Below are 26,240 nucleotides of genomic sequence, written 5' to 3'. Positions count from 1 at the left end.
TTGGGTCAGTGGGAGATGACTCTGTTAGTAAGAGGCAGACAGATCAATGAGATGTTACTGAATTAGTACAGAGTGACCCCAGTCTGTGTCCAACAGTACTGAGGGATACAGGGAAAAAGGAGTGATCAAAATAAGGAGATAGCCCAGGAATAGTACACGTGTTTGACAGATCCTCAAAGACACTGAGTTGACTGACAAGAGGGGAACATTTCAAGATGGCAGAATGGCACGGCAAAGGAAGAGGTTACAATAAGCAAATTTTATGTGGGGAGAGAGGTGCCAACCATCTGTTTAGAGTACATTGAATGTGGATTTTGAAAAGGTGTAGTAGTAAAAGATCTTAAATTTGGTACTGAGAGGAAGAAAACCCTGTGTTCACGAGCACAAGATCTCACATATCCCACACTGGTAGAGAAGATACCTCGAGGTGTTCTAGTCAGCCCAATCCTTCCACAGATCCTATGTAGATGGGGAGATCCTTTCCATTTCCATGCTCTCCTTATTCCTCCTTCTCTCTCTCCATCTTGCAGCATGTCCTTGAAGACAAAGCACAAGCAATAAAAATCTAGGTAGGTAAGTTTCCCTTAAATCACGCCCATGTATTTCAGCAAACCTTCAACTGGCTTAGAACTAGAGGAGTGGTTCTCAACCAGGGGTGATTTCCACAGCCACCACCACCATCACCCCCCTGGGGACATGTGCAATGTCTAGAGACATCTTTGGCTGTCACAACGGGGGCAAGAGGTGCTATTGGCATATAGTGAGTGGGGGCTAGGGATGCTGCTAAACATCCTACAATGCACGGATCAGCCCCCTAAAACAAAGAATTATACAGCTCCCAAAGTCAATAGTACTAAGGATGAAAAACTCTGGTGAGGTTCACAGTCTGTATTAGAAACATCCTTGAGCCCACCAGACCTCTTTATCCTACCCATGGGGTAGGTTGTTCATAGCAAAGAGTCTCTAGTCACTTCCTCGAGCCTCGACATTTTTTTGTGCTGAAAGTTGGGGAAATCAGCAGATGTTGGTCTTCCAATTTTCTTTGCTCAGTGTACAAGATTTCTACTCCAAGAAAGGTTGGTGTTCCTTCATGGTGACTATAGCCTTAGCGCTGGCCTAGCAGTTCCTCTTCATTTAATTACAGATTGAGGGTAGCATATGTGTAAAGCCAAAAATTTAGATTCATAGGGAAAAAAATCCTAGATATCTCTTCTTTCCTCACTCCTGATCTTTCATCCAAAAATAAATTCTGAAGAATTGAGAATTGGTAAAATCACCTGTGGCCATATAGTTGCTCAACTACATCTCATTAGTGCATCTTACACTCCTCCAAGAAAATGATTCTTGCCCTTAAACCTTGTCATTCTGCCTTTCCTCCAATTCCAAATCAAAGATTAGACTATCACTTTGTATCAGATATGTTTTCAATTTAGTTAGCAAGCCTCAGTGTCTCCAAGAAAATATTATACATTTAGGGGAAAAATAAAAGGACTAAACTAGAATGTGTCTTGAGGGCAGTGATCTCTCATCTTTGTAACTCCAGTGCCTAGTAGAGTGCCAGGCACATGGTAGGTGTCCAAGAAATATCTGTCCGGTGAATGAACAGAACTTGCTGAGACAAGTAAAGGAGACACTAAAGTTTCCATAGATTTGCTCCAAAAATGAGAATAAAATAGGCTAAAACCTCGGAGAGGTGCTGACCCATACTGGTAGTTTGGGTGTCCAGGAATTGAGATCGTTGTGATAGTACAATATTACTTACTGCAGGACAGGCATGTTAGTGTTACTGCAATGATCACAGAAATCCCACATGCTGAGACTGGGGTGATAATGGCCCAGAGCAGGAGCTGATTATCAGAAGGGGCTGGTTTGGCTGCTGAAGGAAAAGAATAGTGTCAGCTCTAATGTTTCCAACTGCCTGATACCCATTCTGTGCCCCTTATATTGACACAACTATAGAGCATTTTTCACTGTTTTGCCTGGTCAGCTCTCCAAAATGCAGCATCTAGCATTTTTCTTGCATAACTCTTTAATCAGACACATACTTGTGGGCAACTAATACCAGATGTCAGATATTAAATGTGAAAAAGAAAATTTGAACTTTTGCATTTACTGAGTTAAGGTGGCATAAAAAAAAGATTCTCAGGAAAGCCTTTCAAAGCTATCTTGTCTTCGTATCTCATTTCTGTAGCTGATATTACTGTGTATTGCTACTAATAGTTGATACTGTGTTCTAGATATACCTTATTTTTCCTTCTCCAGCTCTGTCATGCCCTCTCCCTTTTAGGGTGTCCTCTTTAACACACACACACAAACACACCCCTTACAGTCGCTGCCTAAAGCTACAGAAGCCACTTTTCATTATCAGATACACATTTTTCATCATACAGCCTAGAGCTTCTGGAAGAATAGAAGAGACCCAGCAAAGAACCAAGCGTGGATGTGGCTTGGTAGTAGGTAGGATCCTCCTGAAGGTGAGCTCTACAAACTGGCTATCAGCTGTAGAACACGGAACAGAGAAAAGACAGGGCACATGAGGAAGGATGCGGTGGGAGTAGAAAGGTGTATGCGGTACTGCTGTCAGTCCCTCCTGCTCAGGAGCAGCAGCTACACCATTTATTTTCAACCTCTTTGAGGAATAGTTAGCAACATCTGGAGAAGGGCAGGGACACAAAAGGAATATTAGCAGCTCATCCTCTTCTGATTTCTCTGGAATGGCTTACAAATAAATATTGAGCATTTGCTAAAGTACCGTTTCTCATTTTTCTGATTACAAGCCTTGGGGATAAATTTCGGTCTTTAGCCTATTGGACTTCTCATCAGCATTCGGCCCAGTTGACCCTTTTCCTCCTGGGACGTCTATGACACCACATTCTTCAGTTTCTGTTTGTTGTGACTCATTTTTCTCTGGAGGCTCTTCTTCCTCTTCTTGTCCTTTAACTACTGTTGTTCCCCATGGTTCCATCTGTGGTCCCATTCTCCTCTCACTGGCCCTGGTAATCATGGGGTGATCTCATCCACACCCAAGTTTGGAAACACCAGCTGATTTCTAAATCTGTATACCATATTTCTGATCTCATTTCTGAGCCCCAAATTTGTATTTCCAGCCGTTGACTATATGGTTGGATGCCAGCATCTCCACCTGACTAAAATTGAACTCAGTATCCATGTATTCTTTCCAAAGCATATCTACCACCTGCATTCTCCCATTTCAATGAATGGCAACACCATCAGTGACCCAAATAAAAGGGGAGGCTTGCCTTTGTGCTCACTGCCCAGTAGCTCCCACTGGCTTTCTATGCTGTATTGAGAAAATCTCTGCAACTGATTCCTTTTCTCCAAATCTCCTGCAGCAACCGCCTTCGTTCAGGTTTTTCTGATCTCCAACTTAGTCGCCTTTATATTGGTCTCTTTGCCTCTGGTTTTCCAGGCTTTAATAATTCCTACATATTCTGCCACAGTGATCATTATAAAATGCACATTTGACCATAGAGCACCTACTACTTAGAGACTAGGGAAAGTCGTTTTTAAATTTTTCTCTAAAACACCAGATTGGGTGGAGACATTGAGTGATTAGCAGGGTTGGCTTCTGCAGACCAGAATGACACCCAAAATAACAAAGAAGCTCTTGCTATTATCCCAGGAGTCTAGATGTGTCACAAGTTCCAACTCACTCCTGACTTCCTCTCGGAGGTCACTCGTCATCCATCCTCAAGCCTCACTCAGCCTGGAAAGAAGGTATGCGTTTAAGAGAAAGAAGGGGGAACCAGTAGCAGCAAACCTGCTCTGTCGTGATGCCTATTAGGAGCCTGGTAAGGCACTACAGGGCAGACCCAAAATCCCAAGTGCATAGTTGTGTGAGGACATCTGCACATATAGCTCATTAGACAGCCTGAGTGGGACTCCCTGATTCACCCCTTCCACACACGCACATATACCTTCCAGTACATCAAGGGTTAACAAATTGGGCAGGCCCAGGCTAAAAGAGCCATAGACCCAATCTGTCTAATTAATAAATTTGGGGTAAAGAGTGGGTATTTAAATAGTAAAGCTTTATTCACATTGACTTATAACTATTCCTATCAACTATACACCTAATTTACGTTTGTTTATGCAGTCACCCCTTGACCTCCCCCACAAATGCATTATTTGCTTTTGACTCTAAACGATACTTGCCATCCAGTTCATGAGATCTGAAGTATTTAAAGCTCTCTGACCACAAAGACACCACTGGTGCCTAGCAAGATGCTTGGTATGTGATAACTACTTAATAAAAACTGAATGAAAGAAGGAATGACTAAACACATACTGTTAATCATCTCTCCATTAGTCATTGTGAATGTGGACCAAATAGGACAAAGAACTAGTATTTTGAATTATTGTGAAAAGGGATACTGCTCATCCTTAGCATGAAGGAAGAATTGAGAGAAGGCAAACTAGGGAAAAGATGATAAAGCTGGGCAGTCTAAATCATCTTTAAATAATAGCTCCATCCTTTTATATAAAGGACTGCATTCTATTTCCTATAAGTTAACAAACTACCACGCACGGGCCAAACCTGGCTTACCACCTATTTTTTTAAATAAAATTTTGTTAGAACACAGCTATGTCATTCATTTATGTCTTTTCTATGGCTGCTTTCATGCTATAACAGCAGAACTGAGTTGTTGCCAGAGACCATATGACCTGTAAAGAATAAATATTTACCATCTGGCCCTTTTCTGAAAATTTTTGTCAACGCTTGCCCTAGAATATCATATGTACTCATATTCCAAATATAAATGATGTCCAAAATAAAATATAATTGAAGTTGCTGTTACTAATTTGTGTAATACTGTCTACCTTAGTCATGATAATCTAAAATTGGTTAAATAATTATATATCAATAAAGTGACAAGAATGCTGAATTATTTTTTTTTAAAAACTATTTTTACTATAGGATTCACAATTCATTTTTATAAATTCTTTAGAATACATAAAAGATGATAGAGATGAGTTTGGACTATTAATAAAATCATGTCAAAATTTGGACTAATTTTCCCCCCAAATTTTATCTCATTACCTATTGAGGAAAATAAAGAATCCACTCAAGATAGAAAGATCTAGGGTAAATCATTCACTAAGATGAACTACTAGACCATCTAAAATATCTCCTCTACTACAAGCAAAAATAAGAGGAAGATGTGAGACATACTACACATAATATATTATACTCGATGTAAAAATTTTTACTATGCAGCCACAAAACATATTGTTATAAGTGGGGCTAGGGGTGGGGAGAAGCCTGGTGGTGCTCCATATAATCAGCCAAACAAGTTAGAAATGTATTTCAAGTATCTGAGTTCTTCTGTAATAACCCATTATGGGTCTAATATGCATAAATTTATAAAAGCCCAACTTTTTCCATTTTATATTTTCAGATGATTTCACCTCTTGGGGAAAGAAAATTCTATAAGTTTACTACATGTAGGGTAAACTATTTGGTCATGGTTTTGGTTAAAAATGACCAATTTTTTCAGGCATTGTCCTCAAGTAGTTTGTCATTCACCTTCTTTACCAGACTTGGTTCTGAATGAACCAGTAGTTCTTAAAAGCTCCATTCACCCTCAAAAGACAATGATTTGACATCATGGGACCATGGGGAGGGGGCGCCCAAAATGAAAGTGCCAAAGCCCAGAGAGCAATTCCAAAGAAGGACAATTCTTAGTGCTTTCAATCACAACAATATTGTTGTAATAACTTCCTAAGATATTGACTTGATGGATAGAACTTACTTGGATGTCTAAATTTTAGAATGTTTATTAAAGAAAATAAAATTAGTTTAGTAACATTATAGTCAAACCTTGTACAGTGACCTTAATAAGTCATAGTAATACTTTCATTATCATTTTATTTGCATGTCTAAAAATACTGCAGAAAAATACTATCAGAGTCGATATACATAATTCTGTGATGCATCTTGCTGAGTTATTTTCTTTTTAGACTATACACAGCAGAAACTTCCCAGAACAATATCACTTACATTTTTGCCAGTTGAAGGTCTGTGACACTGTTAAGCCTCCATACTTGACAAGACACACGAAGCTGTGGTTGCTTGTCATGTTGAAATCCAGTTCACTGCTAATCGTGTAGAGCTCAGTTTCAGGATCCTGGGAAAGTGTTGTATTGGTAGAATTTAATTCTTCTCCATTTTCCAACCAGGAAAGGTGAGGCTTTGGAAAACCTCCAGAGGTTGAACAAATTATCCTTCTGATGTTAGGAAATGGATTTCCAAGATCAGTTATACTAGGGACAGGGAAGTCAGCTGAAGAAAGAACAAGGCTGTAAGTACATATCATTACATATTTGTGTGTGTTTATATTTTTAATAAATACCTAGTTTTAATAAGAATAATAAAATATAATTTGCAACTTCCCATAAGTCATTAATATTTATGTATAATCCAAAGACTAACTTTGGTTTGAATTGGTTATATCGATTCTTCATAAGGAGGTAGGAGGGCACTTATTAAAGAAAGAAGTAGGTTCATGTGAATAAATTTTGACATAGTATCAATACTTGCATCTGCAAGAGGTGAAGAAAAAAATAATAGACAACATGTTAATGTTTCTTAGGTCTGGACATTATCTCATTTCGTCTTTACAACAACCCTAGGAGGTAGGTTGTAGATCAAAAAAGGTCAAATATCCGTAATTTCATATGATTTAACCTAATACAATGTTTCACTTTATAAATAATCAAATTGAGGTCTAGAGAAATCACAACCAATAAGTGGCAAAACTGGGATTTGAATTCAAGTTGTTCTGATACCAGACCTTTCCCTTCCCCTGACTTCTTTTCTTTTCTTTCTTTTTTTTTAGAGCTTCAAACATTGCTGTTTTATTAAAACATTAAAAATAAGATTATGTTGAAATATATATTCTCAGAAAAATACTAATGCCATGGTATTAGAGATATAAACAAGCAGATTAAAATATGTCTGCCTTCTTTTCTTCTCCTTTCCTTTCCTTCCTTTTACTTCTTTTTCTTCTCTTTCTTCCTAATTTTTGAGATATACAAAGTAGCTCTCTTTTATGTATCTATTTATTAATTCATACTGTACTGAACACCTGGGAACCCACCGTCCAAACTGAGAACCAGAATATTGACAGTAACTTGTGTAAATCTACTTGTATGGTCTTAACTTTGCTGTCTCCCTACTTCCCACACCTGAGGTAACACTACTCTAAAGTTTGTTTAGCATTACCTTACTTTTTCAAAAGTAGTCTTTAATCAGATAAACCTCTGTCCAAATTTTACACTATTGAGCTTGTAATCTCAACCACTGTACTTTACTGATTCCCTTGCTGTTCTGATATGCCTTATGAGGACAGAGAGACCTTCCTAATATTCCTCCAAGATGCTTGAGGCACTCTTTCATTTGTGTATTTGCCCCCTAATAAGATACTAAAGTAAAGCAAAGCATAGTGAAATGACTGCAGAGAACACAGGAAAAAACTCCCCTCACCTCTTCCTCACAAATTGTTAGGCTTAAAGAATTTATACTTCTTAGCATAAATGTGGGGAACCAATCCCCCCATACTTCATCTCATACATTAGTTTTCTTTTCAGAATTCAGAGTCTCACAGAGGGATGTAGTATAGCACAGTGGTCATCAAGACCAGGTTTTTTGTTTTGTTTTTATTTATTTATTTTTGGCTGTGTTGGGTCTTCATTGCTGTGCGTGGGCTTTCTCTAGTTGCAGTAAACAGGGGCTACTCTTCGTTGCCGGGCACAGGCTTCTCATTGCGGTGGTTTCTCTTGTTGCAGAGCGCGGGCTCTAGGCACGCAGGCTTCAGTAGCTGTGGCATGCGGGCTCTAGAGTGCAGGCTCAGTAGTTGTGGCTCACGGGCCCAGTTGCTCCGCGGCATGTGGGACCTTCCCAGACCAGGGCTCGAACCCATGTCCCCTACATTGGCAGGCAGATTCTTAACCACTGCACCACCAGGGAAGTCCCAAGACCAGGTTTTAGAAACCGGTTTTGCCTTTTAACACTGGGCCAATTACTTAACCACTTTTAGTCTTAGTTTGCTCATCTGTAATATGGGGATAATAATACCTGCCTCCCAGCGTTGTAAGAATTAAATGACATCGTTAATATAAATCACATAGAATAGAGCCTGACACACAGGAAGTTAGTTAATAGACTAATGTGAGTCTTAAATTTGTCCTCTTTTAAATGAGTTCCCTCATTTAAATCAAGTTGCCAGGTGAAAGCTTCCAGGACTACCTGGTGGCACAAAGCTATGACAAGTGACTATAAATGCCAAGAAAAAGAAAAACTTGGATTTGGTTAGGGATAGAGTCACCTTTCTTTTTTGAATTAATCCTGTTCCTAAATTAAGTTTGACATTTTCTCGAGCCATTTTTAGTTGACATTATTATTTTTTACTCCTTTAACTTTTCCTATAAGATCAAATAATTACACTGGCAGCTAACAACAAGAATATTCTGTTTGTTTCTCATAACATCAGTATGTCATGTTATAACTTGGAATAACAAATCCAAGTAACTCATATCCTAATTATGATTCATGTTCATTTCTGCACTTCACTTTTCTAAGAAACATTTAACCACAAGAATGCCACTAATACCAAGGATCATATTAAAAACCATCTTTTCAAGGTCTGGCTGGGCTTAGAACAGCCTAAGCTCTGTCTCCTATCCCTTCTATAAGGTGATCTGTTTAGAGTAACAGCTCCTAAGGCTTTGCAAGACTGTGAACCATCAAAGAATTCTTCTTTTGTCTCCCATTTTAATCAATTAACCCAAATTTTCACCACTCTTAATAGGTAGGGTAAGAATATCTTATTAGGAAAGGAAAAGGTACATATGTTTTGGAACAGTAAAAATCCATTAACCTAGTTAATATGTTAACTGGGTCCTCAAATGTGCTGCTTAATGAAGGCTTTCATCCATTGATACTATGCTGCTATTATATCATTTAGCAAATATAGAGAAAGCAACTTGTCCCAGTTAGCCTGAGACTTTCTCAGTATTAGCACTGAAAATCTCATGTCCAAGGAAACCCCTCAGTCCTGGGCAGAATCGGACAATCGGTCACCTTGGCCTTGCTTCTCAAACTGCGATCCTCAGCAGCAGCACAGGCCTCACCAGGGAGTTTGTTAGAAGTGCCAGACCTGCTGCATTTGAATCTGCATTTTAACAACATCCCCAAGTCATAGGGGGATCATTTTGGAAGCACTGTTCTAACTGACTCAATTGGAAATACCAGAATTGGTTCTGTGTCTAATTAAGCAAGCAGAGTTTCCATTTTCGTCTTCCCTTACACCTGATTTTGCTGCCCCACTCTCCTTTTTGAGGCCCTCAGCACTCCCATGCTACCGCTTTAGCTGTCCTTGGTCTCCTACGATAACCTGCTACTAGGGCCTGCCCTCCCTGAAACTCTGCCTCTTCTCCTTGGATTTTCTTCTTTATCTTTCTATCAAAATGTACATGTTCTGAGTCTACTTCTGTCTGGATATTCTGTTAGAGAACTAACTATGTATCTAATGTAATTAACTAATACAGGCTAATATGTCTGTGGTGCCATCTCCCCCAGGGAACACATTTTTATCTTTAACAGGGATCTTGTGGGGAAAAAAATGCTGAAATTAGCAGGAGAGGCTATAATAGTGGGAATTCCAGGAATCGACACAGGTCTGAATTTTGGAGGAGGTGGGCTTCTCAGAACCCCTCACATCTCACCACCATATGATCATTTGCTCTCTCCATGGTTAGGGAATACACAGTGTGAAGTTCAAGATAATTCCATGTAAATTTGGCTTACCTCCTAAGCTTTAGGTATGATCTGGGTGTTACAGCTAAAGATTCAACATAACTGAAGACCAAAAGCAGGGAAGAACAGTGAAGACTCACTAAGGATCCACTGAAGTTAACTGATATCAAGGTTAATTATTATCTTTTATTAAAAGGTTTGAGCCTTTCCACTAAAGCCTCAAGTGCCCAGGAAGAAAAAGAAATGTGTTTGAATTTCAAGTATGAGGGAATGGCCCAGGGCTGCCATTTCTCAATGAGGGCTCAGGATATACTAGTATCCTCTAGCAGTATCACCTGTGGTTAAGTCACGGCTTCTTCCTACCCTGCCCTTCACAGTTCTCTAACATCTAACTTTGTAGGAATGACCGTTAGAGGAGAGCTTCAAATATACAATAAATATAATAGTACAACAGCCATAGTATTTATGCCTGCATTGCTCTTATACCTTTCAACATACTTTACAAGAATATATTACTGGATCAAATCCAGTTAATAGTATAGCTACATCAAATCAAATGTGTCCCTTTATGATTCAGAAGATACTTCAGGTCATCATAGTGCTCCAGGGTGACTGTCATGAACTTGGATTGTCAAAGTGCAAGAAATGCAACTAATAGATATGTCCAGGACATCCCAAGAAAACAGTTAGGGTTCACTGTAAAACTAGAGACTCAACCCTAAGAAATGAAGTGAGATACACCCCTCTTTGGTAAAATTTCCACTTAAATCAATAGGAGTATGTCTTTAAGGGCATCAAGAGTCTGCCGGCTTATTGAAAATCAGAAAGTTCCACACTGACCTCTGACCATTAACTTCACCGAAGTCAGGTGCTCCAGTTTGTAAGACCCTTTCTCAGGCTTCTGGATAACACAGGTGTAGGTGCCATTGTCCGACAGGCGCAGAGCCAGGATCACAATGCAGAGGTTATTGGTGACGTCAGTGATGGTGCGGTTCTCGTACCTGGGCCACACCTTCACTTTTCCAGACATGACAGCCAGCACCATTTCATTATCCTTTTGCCAGTAGATGCGAACTCTCTTCAGTTCTTCAGTGGATATGTTGTAATCACAGGATAGCATTGCTGCTTCTTTCACTGTTTTGGTCACCTGGATAACGCCTATGGAGAGACAAACAGAACAAGATCTTATATCTATTAAATATAGATGCCTGCACAAGCAAGAATTTGGAGTTGACGATAACAGAATTGAGTGTTGTATCCAGTACCAAGCAGGATTGGAGTGTTCGGTTTGGTTTTGGTTTCTTTAGTCTCCAGTGCTTTTTTTCTCCATTTAAAAAAATTGTGATTAAAAAATAACATAAATTTTACCATCTTAACCATTTTTAAATGTACAGCTCAGTAGCATCAAGTATATTCACATTGTTGTGAAACAGAACTTTTCCATCTTGCAAATCTGGAACTCTGCGTTAAACCACTCCCCTTTCTCCCTCCCTCCAGCCCCTGGTAACCACCACTCAACTTTATGTTTCTATGAATTTTACTACTTTAGATACCTCATATAAGTGGAATCATACAGTATTTGTCTTTTTGTGACTGGTTTATTCCACTCAGCATAATGCCCTCAAGGTTCCTCCATGTTTTACACGTGTCAGAATTCCCTTCCTTTTTAAGGATATGATGATGATGACTAATATTCCATTGTATTTATATACCACATTTTCTGTATCCATTTGTCTGTCCATGGACAATGAGAGAGAAGGCACACTAGTCCCAAAAGAAGAAGGACTTTAGGAGACCTAGCATATGAGTGCCAAGTAGCAGTTAGACAATGCTATCAGTCCCACAGGGATAGGGAAGTCATAGTTAAGGAATGTGAGATTTTGAAGGAATTTCCCTGATCATTTTGGTGGTCTTATTTTACAGATGAGGAAACTAAGCCCAGGAAAGGAAACTGCCCCAGTTTTGCAGAGAATTTTTGGGCCACTCTCCTTGTCTACTGGTTTCCCCAATTTGAGGCCCAGTTCTAGGATAAGCAAGCCAGCACTGCCTGCTCCCAGCTGGGCTCCATCACTGGGCTCTTTTGCTTTGAGAAACAGTCCTTTTCCTTCCAGGCCCAGCTTGACCCCATGACGTCATTCTGAAATGACTCTCCTCATCCCCACCCGACAAGGCCTCGGTTACTCCTCTGGCCAATTTCTGCCCTCTCTAGCTACCCTAAACAGATGGATATCTTGTCTTTATCTCCCTTGGCTATCTGCAATCCACACAACAGGTGCCCTACAACCTAGTTTTGCTAGAGGGTCCCCATTTAAAACATTTGCCCATTTCCCATCAGCATATTGCAGAAATATCAATATTTCAGCATCCAAACTCCATCTTTTTGTTATTTCCTAAGCACTCATCAGTAGCACCAAAATCCCTGTCACACTATATTTTCTGGTTTTTTGGTTTAGAAGGCATACTAACTTTTCCTATGCTGTGCTTGACCTAAAAGCAGAGTTCCTCTAAAGCCCTGGCGCTTTCACAACTGACCACCCCCCCAAACCCCCCAGTGCTACCATGTTGCATCTTCCCTTCGGTATCCTCCAGAGCCACACAGAACCCCTGGGCAGGCCCTTGTCTCACTAGGATAGGGCTCTCATTTCCAGGCCCACTCTCCTTGGGCCGTAGGATCATGGGACACTAGCACCTCTCCATCTCACCAGCTATTCTACCTGCCTCCATCAGACTGGATGTGGCCCTACCGCAGCATTTAGGAAGAGACTATTGTGATGGTAGGTATTTTCACAGCAGTGTGAAGTACCTCAGAATGATCGAAGGCACTTCTTCCGACAGTCGTGCTGAACATTGCCAGCCCTAGATTTAGGGAATATAACTGAAAAGGGGGAAATAAATGAAAAGGTATACTTGAGGGGAGCAAAGAATAGTGAAATAACCCAAACTCTCTTTAAAAAGAGATATAACGAAAGCAAAATGATATGTAGAAGGTGCATGGGCTATGGATTCCTGTTGATTTGGGGTCTAGTCCCAGCTCAGCCATTTTCTGATTAACCTGTTTCCGCATCTGTAAAAATGTTATGATGCCTACCTCTCAGGATCATTGTAAACTTAAATTCAAATAAAATGATATAAATGGAAAAGTCCCTAGTACATAGCAGGTCTTCCATAAGAGTTTCCTTTCCTCTCTCTCCCTCCTCTCACCCCCAACTTGTACCTTTTGGTGTCTTTCATCTCACTCAGGGGTTATGTCAGACACATGGAACCCTGGTCTTGCTATGGGCCAGACAGACCCCATGATAGAAAGCGGCTCCCTCCTCCGGGGTCCTAAATAACTGTGTCTTTCCTGTTCCCTGTTTATTCCCACCCCAAAAGAATCCAGGATTTCTAACTCATTTTGACATGTGGTGACATTAGCAAAAAGAAATCTTAACTGAAAGTGAGCTAACTTCAATCACAGTTCTTAAGGAGTTTTTGTCCAGCCATCTGAGGAGAAGTGTGGGTGTTTGTCTAAAGGTCAACAGCAAACCATCAATGGGCTCTTCGATGTTCCTATGTGAGATCCCCTCACCAGACACTGGTGCTGAGGAAGAACCAGACTGAAAAGAGGAACCAAAAATCTTCTGGGCAATTCCCACCAGGACCTGGCTTCCATACTCAGGGACTGCTACACGCGTTTAAAAGAAAACAGTCGAAAGATTTCTGAAGGGTTTTGTCCGCTTCAGTGGTTCTGGAGGGGAAAGTCAGGTCTCAGCATTACTGCCTAAACAGTTGGATTTTGAGCTTGCTTTGCCATTTTACAAACTGGCCTAGCAACACCTACCTAACAACATGGGTTGAGGTTTCTGTGAGGGAATGCAAGTAAAACCTTACACGGTGCCAGGCACACGACCTGGACCATTGGCTTCCCCAGACATCCACACAGCCCCGTCCCTTGCTTCCTTCAGGGAAGGTGTCACCTTGTGGTGAGGGGGACCCTCACCTGACCCCTGACCCCACCCATCCTGCCACTTGTTAGCCCCTTGCCCTGATTTATTTCTCTTCGAGCTTGTCTCCAGCTGCTATATATCAGCTGGAGTTACTTTGGGGGCCATGAGAGCAGGGGCTTTATCTGTTTTGCTTGTTGCCATATCTGCAGAACCTAGAACAGGGCCTGGCCCATAGTAGGTGCTCCATAAATATTTGCTGAATGCCTGGCTAAGCATTAGGAGATGAAATCTGGTTCCACCGCTGTGCATTAGAATCATAACCTTTAACAAGTTGATTAAACTCCTTGGGCCAAGGTATAATTTCTGCAAAATGGGCATAATACTATCTCCCCGACTTACTTCACGTAATTACCATGGGGGCCATATGACACCCAGAGGTAAAGTGTTTTATTAACTGTAAAAGCTATACAGATTTTTTTCATGGGGCTATTTCTCTCGGACACAGCACCTCACATGTTGAATCACACCCAGGATGTGGCCAGAATCACTGTGGTAACCGGCTGACACTTGCACTGAGTCAAGTCCCCAACCCCTGCCCTTCCTGACCACTTCAACTCTCCACTGATAAACCCCCAAGAGAGGGAACTTTTTGCCAACAAGCGTAGAGGTCACTAGTTTTAGACAAATAATGTACCTCTCAAAACTCAATCTACAATGGAATATTATTCAACCAAAAAAGGCATGAAGTACTGATACTTACTACAACATAGATGAACCTTGAAAACATTATGCTAAGTGAAAGAAACCATACACAAAGGACACATATAATATAACTCCATTTAGAAGAAATGTCCAGAATAGGCAAATTCATGGAGACAGAAATTAGATTAGTGGCTACCAGGAGACAGGGCAGAGGAAATGGAGAGGGACAGCTAATGGGTATGGAGTTTCTTTTTAGAGTGATAGAAATGTTCTGAAATTAGATAGTGGTGATGGTTTCACAACATTGTGATTATACTAAAAACCACTGAATCGCACACTTTAAAACAGTGAATTTTATGTCACTGCAGGGGGAAAAAAACCATACAGAACAATTGGGAGATACAATAATAAAATTTAATGTATAGCTTTAAAAAAATAAGAACCCAATCTAGGAAGCCATGAGTCTCCCCTAGTCCCTCCAAACTAGAGCAAGGCAGTGTGGACACTGGGCTGGCCACAATGCCCCTTCCTCGGAGGTGAACCCCAGCAATGGTCAGCAGGCCTGCACCACCGCTTCTCCTAAAGGAGAAAGAATCAGGTGCGCATAGCAGCTTATATCACTGTGTACCGTAAGGTATCTCACTGAGGACCTTGGGGTGCTTTTCAGATAAAGGTTTTCCCTGACTCTAGAAGAAACACACATTAAATGTGCAAAGAATGAAATATGCAGAAAAGCATAAAAGTCACTTGTAATCCCACCACCTGGAGATTTACTGTTAATGGTCTGTGTGACCTTTAACACAAAGGAAGTGACCTTTTGGGGCCCTTCTAAGTGCTTTTGATGAAGTGAACCAGCATCCACGGGGCTTGTGTGGGCCCCAGGCTGGGTGCTGGGCACATAAGGAGGCTAAGAGGTATCTGCTCTCCAGCAGCTGACAGATTTAGACTTGTCACCTGATTTTTACATTGCTCCCAACTTTCTCTCCTCTATAGGCCCAGCCTATATTCTCGTTATAAATCTGATCCTTACTTTTGTGTGTCTCCCTAAACAGTATATGTCTAAAACGCTCGGGGACTTCAACAGCTGATATCACAGTAGTCATATCAAAAAGCGTGGCTTTCAGGACACCTTGGCCAGCAGCATGCAGACAGAACATGGTGGGAGGGGAGAGGCTTCGTTTACAGTGGCTCTCTGAGGGCACTCTTTTCCTCTAGCTCAGTGCTCCTCATGCCACAGAATTCCAGGCCAACACCTATCCTGCATCCCTGGCCTACTCCTACCCAAGGCCCCTCCCCTCCCCTGAGAGCTGTGTCTCCCTGAGAGGACCCCAGCTCTGAGGAAAAGCCGCCCATGTTAGACAACCACCAGTTTCTGGAGCACATGAGTCCAGTGTTTCTGCCTCCACAAACCAAACTAGAAGTGGAGAGGAGCCCTGCTGGTCCCACCCTGTGCAGGAAAGAGAGGTCCCCTGTCCTGGGCAGCAATGGATGGAGTATCAGGGGGAAGTGCAGCTTTCCTACCCAGGAGAGGAAAGGAGGGGGTAGTGTGCAAATCCCCTGCCCTGAACAAAGTCCTCCGTGATTGTACTCCACTCTCTTTGTCCAGTCTTGTCTCCCACAGGCCATGCACAATCCACACCTGCACTTCAGTCTGGCAAATCCTCACCAGTTCTACATCATACACATTCTCCAATCCCTCCATCTCCCTCCGATCCCATTCTTTTCATTGAAGCTATCTGTCGTCAAGTACTATAAGCTACTAAATGGTTTTGGCAGTCACTATGGCTGCCCTACAAGCCATTCTCTATGCTTCAGCAACACCATTTAAAAATATATATATATCATTTAGAGCTTTACTACTAAGGCTAAAGGTCTTTGGACCAGCGGCATCAGCATCACCTGGCTGCTTGTTAGAAATACAGAAATGCAGGCCCCTCCCCAGGCCCACCTAAGCAGAAACTGCATTTTAAAAAATATATACAGACTTTACCTTTTAGAGCAGTTTTAGGTTCGCGGCAAAATAAATGTAAAGTACAGAGAGTAACCCGTACACCGCCGTCCCTGCATGGGCACAGCCTCCCCACCACCGATACCCCGCGCCAGAGTGGTACGTTCGTGAGTCGATGAAGCTACACTGACACATCACTATCACCCAAAGTCCAGTTTACACTAGAGGTCACTCTTGGCACTGTACATCTTATGGGTTTTGACAAATGTGTAACGACATGTATCTACCATTACAGTATCATACTGAGTATTTTCGCTGCTCTAAAAATCCCCTGTGCTACATGGAACTCTGCTCAACATTCTGTAACAACCTAAATGGGAAAAGAACTTGAAAAAGAGTGGATATGTATAACTGAATCACTTTGATGTACATCTGAAACTAACACAACGTTGTTAAGCAACTATACTCCAATATAAAAAAAACAAAAAAAATCCCCTGTGCTAGAAACTGCTCTTTAACAAGACCCCCAGGTGATTGGCATGTATAATTAAAGTGGGCAGCACTGGTAGAGACCGTGTCGCTCCCCTGCTTAAAATCCTTCTATGGCTTCCCAGTGCCTCCAAGTAACATTCAGATCCCTGGCCTTCAAGCGCCATGGAGTCTGGTCCCTGTCTCCCTGCTGCCCCAAAACTGCCCACCTTCACTTCCTTGCTCCTCCGTGTCCCTCACATGCTGCTCCTTCCACCTTCACCCAGATCACTCTCACCACTGTCCCCTCTGGCAGAGAAACAGAGAGTTTCTCGGTCATACATTCATTTGAATGATTGGTTAATCTTCATCTTCTTCCTAATGACTGTAAATTCCATGAAGGCAAAAGCCAAGTCAATTTTGCTCACAACCTGTCCCCAGGACCAAGAAAAGTGTCTTGTACATAAGAGATGCTCGGTGTTTGTTGAATTCATAAATGATTAAACAAAAGAATAAACCTTTTCCCCCTGACTCATCCCTACCTTTGTGCATTTGTTCATGCTTGCTCGGCCCGGAATGCTGTTGCCATCCGCGTCCTCCACCGTAAAGCCTGCCCCGCTGCCGCCGCAGCCCACCCTGGTCCCAGCTTTCCCGGGTCTGGGGCGCTTACAGTCAGGGCCAGTCACTTCACTGCTCTTCACTTGCTTGTGGGTTTGTTTTGCCTTCTCCGACTAACATACTCACATCTCCTTGAGGACAGGAATCCCAGGCTCAGTTTTTAAGGCCCACCTGATACACAGTAGGTGTTCAGACAAAAGAAACTCATGGATTCCTTTGTTGACTCAGTATAGCAACAATAAAATCTGGATGAAGCTGTAGAACAAGGTACTTTCCTAAATATCTTTCTTTAGCTCAAAGTTCATTTCCTTCCATTTGCCCCTGACTAATTTTTCTGGTATAATTGCTATAGCCTTGGTTTTAATTTTCTTTTTATACTTTCTCTCTTTTTTATTGTTTCTTTCTCCTCACCCCCCTTCCATCTGTCTCTCTCTCTCTCTATCTCTCTCTCTCTCTCTCTCACACACACACACACACAGACACGCTTGCACGCATGCATGCACACATACCACATTTCTAGGAAGCCTGTAAATATCCTTCTAAATCTTTTAAAACTCATTAAGATTCCCCAGAAGACTCCAGATTGGGAGTGCTGCCCCCGATTACCCAGAAGAAATCTCTCTCTCTCTATCTCTCTCTCTCTCTCTCTCTCACACACACACACACAGACACGCTTGCACGCATGCATGCACACATACCACATTTCTAGGAAGCCTGTAAATATCCTTCTAAATCTTTTAAAACTCATTAAGATTCCCCAGAAGACTCCAGATTGGGAGTGCTGCCCCCGATTACCCAGAAGAAAATTGTAACTGCTGGAAATATTACTGTCCATCAGATATACAAAATCTGATGTGAAACTTGACTCATGGTTCTCTTGGTTCAGCAGCAGTGTAAAATAGCAAGTTTTACAGCTCAGGACAGACAATGTACAAATACCAGAGTCACAGTAATCCCTTCCCTCCAGTGCCCTCCCTCACACCTTAGTCATTCTTGGTGATGGCTGCAGTTTTAAGTAACCAGCGCTTAAGACAAGGCCCTTTGATATTCGGCTCTTTGCAGATTAGGAAACGCTGCAGGAGGCAAAGGCTCCTCTTTATTTTGATGAAACCAGATAGTATGCTGCTCAGCACAAAGCAGATCTTTTATTTGTTCTGACTTAAAAAAAAAAAAAGTCAGAGCCACCCTGTCAGCAGGATCAGCACCACCCTTCCCAACAGGCCCCCAAGTTCAGCACCTGAGATGGAACAAAAGCCTCCAGAAGTCAAAATATTCTTTGTAGGACACACCTGAAATACCTATATAGTAAGTTAAAAATAACTCAAAATATGATCTGTGCTAAATCTGATACTACTTAATGTCAGATGCCTGTGTTGACAAAGGCATCAGCACCTAAAGCATAAAAATAAATATTGAGAAAATTTTAATATTAAGAAGGTTCTATGTTACAACTATCAATACTTTCTTTTCCCCTTTCAACTTGGAAAGAAGATCATCATTGTTTAGTTTTAGAAGCAGAAGACTTTAGCTGTGTTGTCTCATAGAAATGTAGTTTGGGAACCAGAGCCCAAGGCCAGTGCCTTAGCGTTTCACAAAATATAAACAAGCACCTAGTGGAAGAGATCACAGCTCTAAGCTGTCCTTCTGAATCAGCTTTTGGCTTTGTTAAAATAACACTGCCCCACCTTTCCTTTAAGGTCTGTGTTCTTGAGCTAACTTGGCCACTGGCTTGCTGTGTGATCAAGGGCAGGTCCTTTAACCTCTCTGGACCTGTTTTCTCATCCCTAAAATGAACTGGAATACCCTGAAGGTCCCTTCTCTCTCACAGAAGGAGGCAGCACAGAGAACACCATTTCCTCTCTCTAAACCCTGAAGCAGTGGACTCAGTCAAGTTCCTGGAGGTTGCTTACCTGAACAGAAGTAAAAAAGACCAGCCAGCACCAAGAGCTGAAAGAGCTTGAGGTATGGGAGCTTGGGTGGGAGTGTTCCCCACTTCAGAGTGTGATCCATGGCTTCTGCTGATGAAGATGGAAAACAAAAGCAAACAATTTCAAGCCACATGAGACTTGGGCACCTCACAGCTTACACCAGGCAAGGCAGAAGACAATTCAATTGCCCTACACAGAGGGTTCTCTTGCAGTGTTTGCAAAACACACTGAGGAGAGGCTGGATGGTGTACCTGGGTGTCCAAACTCCTAAATATAAAATATTATGGATTTATTTTCACAACCTGAAAAGGAAAAAATAAAGGTCACACAGGAAGGAAGACTGGACCACCATGGGTTGTAAAACCTGTTAGTTGCCCGCCTGAAATGAGTCAGGGATCGTAATCTGAGCAACCTCTAAACCACGGCACAATCTCGAGGGAAAAGCAAAAATTGGCGGACCTCTGCGGAGGTGACCCTGTCTGTGCATGCATGTTCCAAGAACCAACCACAGCTCTCCCAATGCCAGAAGGGATGATGAAGACTGTTAGAAACACAGAAAACTATAAGGGCCCTGGATATCAGCAAGCCGACCCATGAAAGCTTGGACTCTCCTCAGAACATACCAAAAACACAGAGCATCAGGGAGGGCATATTTTGTCCAAGGCAGTATTTAAGTCACAAAACTACTTCTTTCTTAATATATTAACATAGAAAAAAAAGTGTTTCCATTTTTGAATACTTCTACACAAAGAATATGTCTTAAAGGGGTAGAGGATCTCAATCAACAGAAATGTGTCAGTAAAAAGGGAAGAGAAAAGACATGCTGAAAACATTACTTATTTATAGTATGTACTATAATGTGAGGATACTTATTTATATTATGTACTATAATGTGAGGAACCTGATTTTTTTTTTTTTTTAGTAAATATATTAAACTTTAGGAATAAAAATGAAAGCTGTGCTCCTATGTGATCCTCTCAGAGTGCCACCAGAGACATAGTCTAGTGCTACCCGGGAAATGTTTGGGACCCCTCTTTGAGCCAGTTTTTCAGCCAAACTGGATTGTTTTATCAGCCACACTCCATTTTAAGTCAGGATTAGCTTGGATTCACTTATTCATCAGAATTTTACTGGTTTTGGAAAACTCAAATTCAGCCTACAAAATTAATATTTTCTACCACCTAGGAAACTTAAAATAATGGGCCATAACTCTGATGATGATTCTCCAAGTATGTTGGAATAAGAGACCCCCTGAAGGCCCTTTGGGGGGAAAGTATGCATCTTGGAGGTAAGAGTGATGGTATGTTTGTTTAAAAAGCAGTCAGGTTGTTGGTCACTAGGTCTACCAAGCTATACCGTATTAAGATAATAGTAAATGTACTTACTTGCTGAAGAACAAGTCCTCTTTTTCTCTTGTGTTGAAAAGTGAAGGATGAGGCCCCACTTCTGTTCTTTTCTTGCTGTCTCCAAAATACTGGCAAGTCAGTTAACTTTGAGTGATATTTTACAGAGGTGGTATTTCCCCTCCCAACTTCCTTTTACTTAGTAGCCAACTCTGATGTTCAGAAACACTTAAGTCAAAAAAAAAAAAAAAAAGGAAACACTTAAGTCAAATCAGGGGATGAGCAGAGTGTTATTTATGTGCAATTTGAGGAAGCTCCCCCTGCTGTCCTGCTGTTCCCTCCAGATGGTGTCACAAACCACACAGCAACCCTCCCTCACCTAGTGCCAGCACTGCCTCAGTGTCAAGGGGAGAGGAAACTGCACTGCGCAGCCTGGGGGAGAGGGTAGAAAGGTGCCCCACGGTGGGAGGGGCCGACCCATCGACTTTGGTGGTAGATCGTCTACGGGCCTCATGGGCTGGCTGTGTCTGTGCTGGTCTCAAGTTTTGTTTTAGCACCCAGAAGTACCCCTACCTAGTCACAGTCATGCCACTGCGGCAGTGGACCACCCATCTCATGTGTAGTGGACACCTTGGGAGCGTGCTTAGCTTACAAGGCCACCCTTACTTACACTCCCACCCCTCCACCCCCACCATCTTCACAGAGTGGGCGCCTGCTAGCCAAGTTGGACATTGTATCCCAGTCACCCCAGCCCCGGTAGAGGTACCCTCAGGTGAACACAGCGACAGAAACAAGGGGTGGGGTGAGGAAGATTTTAGTCCTCCCCTGACAATTTCCAACCAGCCTGCCACCTCTGTGTAGAATTCTGGAGCATTCCATGGGTGAGCAGCCAACCCATGTTGGTCCAGCGGATCTCTTTTGCACCTGTGGAACCTGAGAGCACCTTGTCTGAGCCTGCACCTTTCTTAGTCTGCTTCTGGCACTGGGGCTTCTCTGTTGCCTTGGCATGGGATCCCCTTGGAAATTCTGTACTAAAGCATGTGCAACTTGGAAATATGAGACACTTAAAACCCATGGAGCTACTCTTGACCAATAGGGGCTGGAAGATGATGGATGACTGCTTACTACTTTTGTCACCCAGATGGAGAGTTGAGAGACACATTTCATGAGACTTTCCAGAAGGTCCAGGTGGGATGGAGTACCAGTTGCCTGCGGCAGAGGCCAACGTGGTAAGGCCCATTGTATTGGCTTTTCTTCCTTCCCTGTTTCAATTCCCCTGTCCTGCACCACTGGACTTACATTCCCAACAATCTAGGGCTTTGTAACTAACTTTGCTTTCTGGAGAATCTAGGCTAAGGCAGAAGGGATACTTATATGGTAGAGATACAATGGTTTCCCATCTAAAATAAATGTGTAGAAGTAAAAAGGTGAGTCAATTTAGAGGAAAAAAAGAAAACGATAGGAGACATGATATATGAATATGGTAAATACAATACACTTGCTTTTACCTGTGAACAGGGTGATCTTTGTAAAATGGTGATTCAATCTTTCCTCTCTTGACCTTAGAGCTGTTTCACTCTCCTCAAGCTGATAAAAGCCAGGCTGAGCTAAAACTGTACCACAGGGCAGGGTCGGGCTGGACTCCAGGGCTATTGCAAAGTTTTTGCATATTGAGTACTCAGGGTCCAAGATGCTAGGACAGCTGAGGTGCTGAGAAAACCCCTTTCCCACAGTGGACTCTCTGTTGCCAAAGAAGCAAACCCATTTTTTGTGTTAACAAAAGTTTTCAGGAAGTCATGTTTTCTGGTTTTTCTAACAAGACTGGCTGCAATCCCAGCAGTGAAGAGTCACAAGAAGCTTTCTGACCTCTGTTTCAGGTCAGTTCCCCAGGGCACCCACCTGGCAGCAAGCACCCTGATTTCTGCTATGGAGTGTTGTTGCAGTGACTTTCAGCCTCTCAGTGGAGCCCCTTTGACTCCTTTCTCAGCTTCATTCAAACCCATCTATATATAGATGGGTTCTGCACCCAGAATGGGGTGGCCAGACCTGGGCTTTAAGACCATGGTGCTCCCGAGTGGTGCCACAGTCTGCTAAAGCTGTGGAAAAAGCCACCAGTGTGAAAGCGGTCACCTCTTCTTTGTACGCTCTCACATTCTTTCTGGTTCTCTGAGATGGAAATCACCAGAATTCTTAAAACGAAAAGAGAAGTGGACATTCAGAGCTAACCCTGATCTAAACGGAGGGCTCTTTCCCTATTGCCCACTGCCTCTCTCCCTCCTGCATTTGGCACTCTACTCTGTGCCTGAAAACCTTGACTCTACTACCATAATTCCTACACCGCCTTTCCCCATCCTCTCTGCCCATCCAAACATCTTCCTTCCATAAAGGAGCATTCCAAATGTCACTTCCTCAATAAGCTCTCCTTGACTCTTCTAATCCCCATCTGCTCTTTCCCTTCTCTGAGCTCCTAACGTCTGTACCACTCCTTTGTCACATCTAGCCAATTCCCCCCAATTTACTGAGTGCCTACTGTATCAAGCACTGTGGATGCAAAGGTGAACAGAATGGGAGAGAGATAAGAGCAAAATGGACAGACCCTAAGAAAAAGAAACAAGCAATCACAGGAAAAGACCAAAGCAACCAGCCAGATCTGAGGCTTCAGGGTGGTGAAAATGGCAACAAAATATTGGGAGGTATGAGTGGAAATAAGACATACCATGGCCGGGAATTATCTTTGTTATCTTTCAACATGAGCTCAGATCCTGATTGAAATATAACATTCAGTTTCAAACTAAATGTAGAAATGGATCCAGAAAAAAGTAACAAGCAATCATAAAACAGATGTTAAACTGGGTAATTCAGTGAAAAGAGCGATCAAAGGAGAGCTGAGCTATTTTTAAGACTGGCCAACGGGTTTTGAGGTTCTTGATAATGATCTTTCACTGCCTTGAGGTGTTCCTGTTTATTTGCCTTGAGCTTTTAATGGATGTAAATGCCCTTCACTTCTGTGGATAACCAAACTAGAGAAAATAATCTTAAATTAAAGCCGGTGATATTTTGGTTGTGTTTAAGGAAGTTTTATTTGTTTTTGGTTTTGTTTTTTTGTGATGAAACTGGAAAGGGCAAATTTCAGAGGAAGTTGCAGTGTTTTATTACTTGATCCTTTAAGAGAAGAGACAAACCCTGTATCCATCAGCGTTTGGCTTCTCCGCCTGAGGGTAGGAGCCTTCCCTGGAATCCCGGGCAGTTTGTGATTCTAGAATTCTGGGGATTGAGTTACCACAGACATTGGCTGCTATCCCCCTACCCACACTGTCCATTAGGGCTGCTGGCAAAGTTACAAAAGTTATACTTTTTTCAGTTTGTATTTCATTTTCCTTGTTCCCCAAGAAACAGTAAGGAGCCAACCATCTGGCAGTAGAAGAATACAGAGATGATTTTGGTGCTTTCATAATGGGACAGTGTAGCTGTCATGAAATCAAGCTTGAATAAATGAAAGCTGAAGAGACAAGTGAACAGCCCATTAAAGATTGAACAGTAGGGTGTTTACTGCTTAAACACAATAAACTATTTAACTACCCCTTAGACAAAGTAACCACCTTCCTTTACTCTCTTCCTTCTTTCTCCTTCTCCTTCCTCCTCCCCTTCTCCTCCCTCTCCTCTTTCTTCTTTCTTGCATATTTTCCTGAAAAGTGAAATAGATAGCTGCCCTTTGTTTCTTAGTGACAAAGTAATCTAGGGGAAAAACAATCTTTAACAAAAGGTCATGGTCTCCATATTTCAAAAAAAGGGGGGTAGGGGAGTAGTCTAATTCCATGCATAAAATTAAAGAGAAATTGCATGGCTTTAGTGGAAAGGGGGAATTTATCTCTCATCAACTCTTCCCAGAAAGGGCAACATTTAAAGTATACCTTGCACAGACACATTTAGCTGCTATTTGAATACCAGAAGAAATCTGGCCATTTGCAACCCAATTTATACAAGGACTGTCCCGTGAAGAGCAGAATTTGATGGAGTGAAGGGCCTTAACAGCACCCTCACACTGACTCTCTCCCGATCCTGGAACTGATTTTGCTGGTGTCCACAGGGGGAGGTTGAGGGACTCTCCAGTGGCTGTCACTACTAGGAAACCTGCCTAAACCGGCTTCCTCTGTGAAGTCTTGGTTTCACTCTCACTCTTTTTAGATTCCCCACCCCAAACTTCAGTTCTCTCCAAAGAGCAGTTTTAGGAATGAACGGCCAGAGACCAGGGATGAGGGAACTGACACCTCATCAGAGGGAGGAGGAGAGGGCTAAAAATCTGAGAGCACCTAAATGTCCCCTGACTAGGTTTTTCTTTACCCATAGTCCCAAGGATTCTTCTAGAAACAAAAATGAGAGTGGATTCAGGTAGGTTAGCCTAGGCTGACCCTGATGGAGGGGTTGTGGAGCAGAGGCTGGGGGTGGGGGAGGGGTGGGGAGGGGTGGGGGAGGGGTGGAGTGGGGGAGGGAGGGGTAGGGGTGGGGGGGTGGGCACAGGCAGGGAACTTTAGCAAGGCTCCCCAGGTTTTTAGCTTAAGGAGTAGTTCCTTTCCGTTTCCTGGAAGCTATATTTTCACCCACTGAGAGCCAGTCTTGTGGGCAGTGAAGTTCCTTTAGAATGAGCCTGTGGCCAGAAGCACCAAAGGTCCACTGCAAAGCCAGGAAGGGGAGTGTGGGGACTCGGCTGACCAGCTGAGCTTCCCTCCCTGTGGGAAATCCCAGCAGGACTGGGAGAAGCAGAGCAGTGGAGGCCATCTGGTAGAAAATGTACCAAAGAAGGTTTTAAAATCTACGTGGGTCTCCAGATCAAAGGCTGGGAAAAAACAACTTACAGAAGCAAGCTAGAGCACTTGGGGACATGGGGGAAGAGGGGCAGGCAGGAATATGGACTTCCCCCAGTTCTCTTTCTGTTCTGCTTAGAAGGATAGAAGCCACTGCCAGCTTTTAAAACACCAATTTGTATCCCCTTATCTCTCCACTCAGTGTTCCCATCCCCACCCTCTGCCATATTTGATTACTTCCTGCTTATTAGAATTACAGCACATATCTTAGACCTTTCTTTAAATGCTACTTTTACACTGTCATAAAGCAGAGGCCTCTTTTGGAAGGAGCATGAAATATTTTAAAAATGAGATTCAGGAGTTTCAGAGCGTTAATGAACTCAGGGTTTAGTCTATCATATCATTTCAAAGTTTGTGTAAATGGCAGTACAGAGAATGGAAGAAGTCCTGGACTGAGAGTTCAGAGACAGTGGACTCCAGGCCTACTTCTCTCTGCTTGTGTGACCCTCTTCACTTCACTGGGCCTCAGTTTCCTCACTATAAAGTAACAGGTTGTGCAAATATCCCTTCTGACGCTAACATTTTGTGATTTAAACTTTGCTCTTATGTACATATGGATTCTATTTTTAAAAAGCACTTCGGGACTAGTGGCCAGAGAGCCTGTTGATAAGCTGATCTTCAAGTTCTTTCCTAGCCTTCTTTAAAATCCTTCAAGCAGATACCTGAT

The 26,240-nt window shown here is 42.4% G+C and overlaps 1 protein-coding gene across 2 annotated transcripts; it reads right to left on the bottom strand.

The window, feature by feature from the left end:
- Positions 1–338: 338 nt before the first annotated feature.
- CD80 (CD80 molecule) lies at positions 339–20,846 on the bottom strand. 2 transcript variants are annotated; one of them, XM_024120333.2, is made up of 6 exons: positions 20,754–20,846; positions 19,351–19,670; positions 10,619–10,936; positions 6,023–6,304; positions 1,763–1,876; positions 339–536 (listed from the first exon to the last, which is right to left on the bottom strand). In XM_024120333.2, the coding sequence occupies exons 2-6, from the start codon at positions 19,499–19,501 to the stop codon at positions 460–462; spliced, it is 942 nt and encodes a 313-aa protein (XP_023976101.1). In that variant the 5' UTR covers positions 19,502–19,670; positions 20,754–20,846; the 3' UTR covers positions 339–459. The 2 variants fall into 2 exon arrangements, with proteins under 2 accessions (XP_023976101.1, XP_007106298.1); XM_007106236.3 differs by lacking the exons at positions 339–536; positions 1,763–1,876 and adding an exon at positions 2,819–3,727.
- Between the last annotated feature and the right edge of the window lie 5,394 nt (positions 20,847–26,240).

This window comes from Physeter macrocephalus, chromosome 1 (genome assembly GCF_002837175.3).
Source record: "Physeter macrocephalus isolate SW-GA chromosome 1, ASM283717v5, whole genome shotgun sequence".
Classification (NCBI taxonomy): Eukaryota; Metazoa; Chordata; class Mammalia; order Artiodactyla; family Physeteridae; genus Physeter; species Physeter macrocephalus.
Note: the sequence above shows the minus strand (reverse complement) of the source record. Positions and strands in the feature narration are given on the sequence as shown.